Source organism: Apteryx rowi, unplaced genomic scaffold, assembly GCF_003343035.1.
Source record: "Apteryx rowi isolate R43461 unplaced genomic scaffold, aptRow1 scaffold_119, whole genome shotgun sequence".
In the NCBI taxonomy this organism is placed as follows: domain Eukaryota; kingdom Metazoa; phylum Chordata; class Aves; order Apterygiformes; family Apterygidae; genus Apteryx; species Apteryx rowi.
Window position 1 is genome coordinate 1,331,136 of NW_020447408.1, and position 2,351 is coordinate 1,333,486.

General features: G+C 62.4%; 1 protein-coding gene across 2 annotated transcripts in view; it reads right to left on the reverse strand.

Annotated features, from left to right (window-relative positions):
- Positions 1–219, reverse strand: part of PRKCB (protein kinase C beta) — a 140,210-nt gene extending 139,991 nt beyond the window's left edge. For both annotated transcript variants that reach the window (XM_026086027.1, XM_026086018.1), the window contains exon 1: positions 50–219. In XM_026086027.1, the coding sequence (XP_025941812.1) occupies positions 50–219 (170 nt within the window). The remainder of the gene's footprint in view (positions 1–49) is intronic.
- Between the last annotated feature and the right edge of the window lie 2,132 nt (positions 220–2,351).

A 2,351-nucleotide genomic window follows, 5' to 3' on the forward strand; every position in this document is an offset into this window, starting at 1 on the left:
GGGAAGGAGGGGGGGGTCCCGCGGGAAGGTGGGCGGGGGCGGCGCTCACCAGATGAAGTCGGTGCAGTGGCTGCAGAAGGTGGGCTGCTTGAAGAAGCGCGCCGTGAACTTGTGGTTCTTCACCTCATGCACGTTCTTCTGCCGCAGGGCGCCCTTGCGGGCGAAGCGCACCGGGCCCTCCTCGCCCTCGGGGCCCGGCGCCGCCGGTGGCTCGGCCATGCTGCGCGCGGGCTCCCGAGCGCCGCCTCCGCCGGTTCGGCTCGGCCCGGCCCGGTTCGGCTCGGCTCGGCCCGGTTCGCTCCGCTCCGCTGCAGCTGGGGCCGCGGCTCGGGCTGCGCTCGGCACCTCTGGCTGCAGCTGGCAGCAGGCACCGACACACACCCGGCGCCGCCCCGCCCCCTCATCTACATAAAGGCGAGGCCCCGCCTCCTCGTCTGCATAACAGGCCCCGCCTCCCTCCCTCGTCTGCATGGCAGGCCCCGCCCCGCCGCTTCTCCGCGCGGCAGGCCCCGCCCCCTCCCTGCTGCTGCAGCGCGGGCCCCGCCCCGCCGCGCGCGCGGCTCGGCCCTAGCCCCGCCCACCCCCGCCGCAGGGGCGCGCCTTCGCCCCGCCCCGCTGCTTTGCATGCTCATTTGCATGGTGGGGGGAGGGAAGGTCAACCGCTCACCCCCTTCCCGGGCGGTGGGAGGGGGCGTGGCCGGGCGAGGCTCCACCCTCGCATCTCATTTGCATACATCACCCCCATCCCTAGGGCTGGCGGCGCCCAGGTGCATGGGGCTTTCAGGGCTCCTGGGCCCTCGCTCCCCGCCACCACCGCCCTCGCGGGGGGGGGGACATGCGGTGGCCCCCAGGTCGTGCATGAATAGTAATAAAAAACAGGGAAAATCCTGCCTTAAGTCAGTTGGAGGCAGCATCTGCGCTGGGCTGGGTGCRACCCCTGCCCACTGTAAGGGAACGGCCTTTTCCTTTTGCCTGAACTCTGGGGAACAACTTTAACTGGAAAATAGTAACGAAAATATTTCCATGAGCAACAAGGATTTCTAAATTCCAGCTTGCGCTGCTGGATTTCGGCCACGCGATCRTTTTCCATCCGTGGACCAGGACCGTCCCCGCTCTGCTGCGATCCGGCCCCCCCATCCCACGAGCGCTTTACCCCCCAAATGCCCGGCGCCCCCTCTGGAATTACATGCCCAGGAGGTTTACCAGAAATAGGCCCAAAGCTGTGATGACGCGGTTGCTTTAACGGGCTCATTACAGCGATAAAGCGTAGCTGACCTGCCCCGCTGGTGCCGCCTTCCCCAAAACAGCCGGGCTTGCTGCTAACACCAGGCACCATGTGATTTGAATGCTAAGGCGGAGGAATCAATTGCAGGCATCCCTCCTCGCGCCGTGGTTTTGCCGTGGGACAACGGCGGGGAGCCTTCCCGAGGCCTCCYGCCGGGGGCGAGGGGAAGCGGCGGCCGCGGGGCGTCTTCTGCTTTGGGTGCGAGGCCCTGTTCGCTCGCGGCTCGCGCATAGAAATCGTGGCGCCAGAAATAACTCTTTGTGCGCGCAAAGGAGCGAGAGTAATAATGAAAATAATAACGGGTCATTTTGATTCCTTTCCCGTGCGCTTTCGTGAAAGAAAGTGGCCCATTAGCCTAAGTGCGCACCGCACTGAGCRGGTAGCCGTGCTAGGCTGAAGCCTTCTCATTTTAATTGTAAACTGTGTGGTTTGCTTATTCCTTTTTTTTTGTTGTTGTTCTTTTAATGCATGTACCCATTTCCAAACACAGCCCGCCTGGCTGCTGCATGTGAAACAAAGCTGCAGCGGAAACCGCTGCGAAGATGGTTTTAATTTCCCCGAATAAGTATTGATAACCGTGTTGGTATTCATGCGCGAGCTGTCTTTACTCTGCTGGGTCAAGAGGTATAAAAGCAGGTACAGTTCTGCTCTCAGGAGGATAGTTTTTTTTTTTCCCCCTTATTTTATCGTTTTCATTATTTAGCACGCTTAGAGTCATACTGTATGAAAGGCAGGATTTTTCAAGACCAAGTGAATTTTCATGGGCGTTGGGTATCCAGATCCCCTTGGCGCTTTGAAATGTCAGGCTGAACTTCCAAGCAGCTCCTTCCCCAAGGAAACGGCCRTCGCTGCCGATGCAAGCGGAGTCCCCACGGGAGGAACGTGCAAAGTGGCTCCGAAGCCGCGCTCCCGCGGGACCCGCCGTGTGCGGAGCGGGGGGGGGGCAGGCGGCCCACTTCGCTGCTGCTCCCGTGAAACTGCGGCGCACGTCCCGCGTTCTCCCCTCCGTCGGCTCCCGCCGTGCGGATGGAGCCGGGCGCTGGATGCAAACCCCGCGGTGGGCACC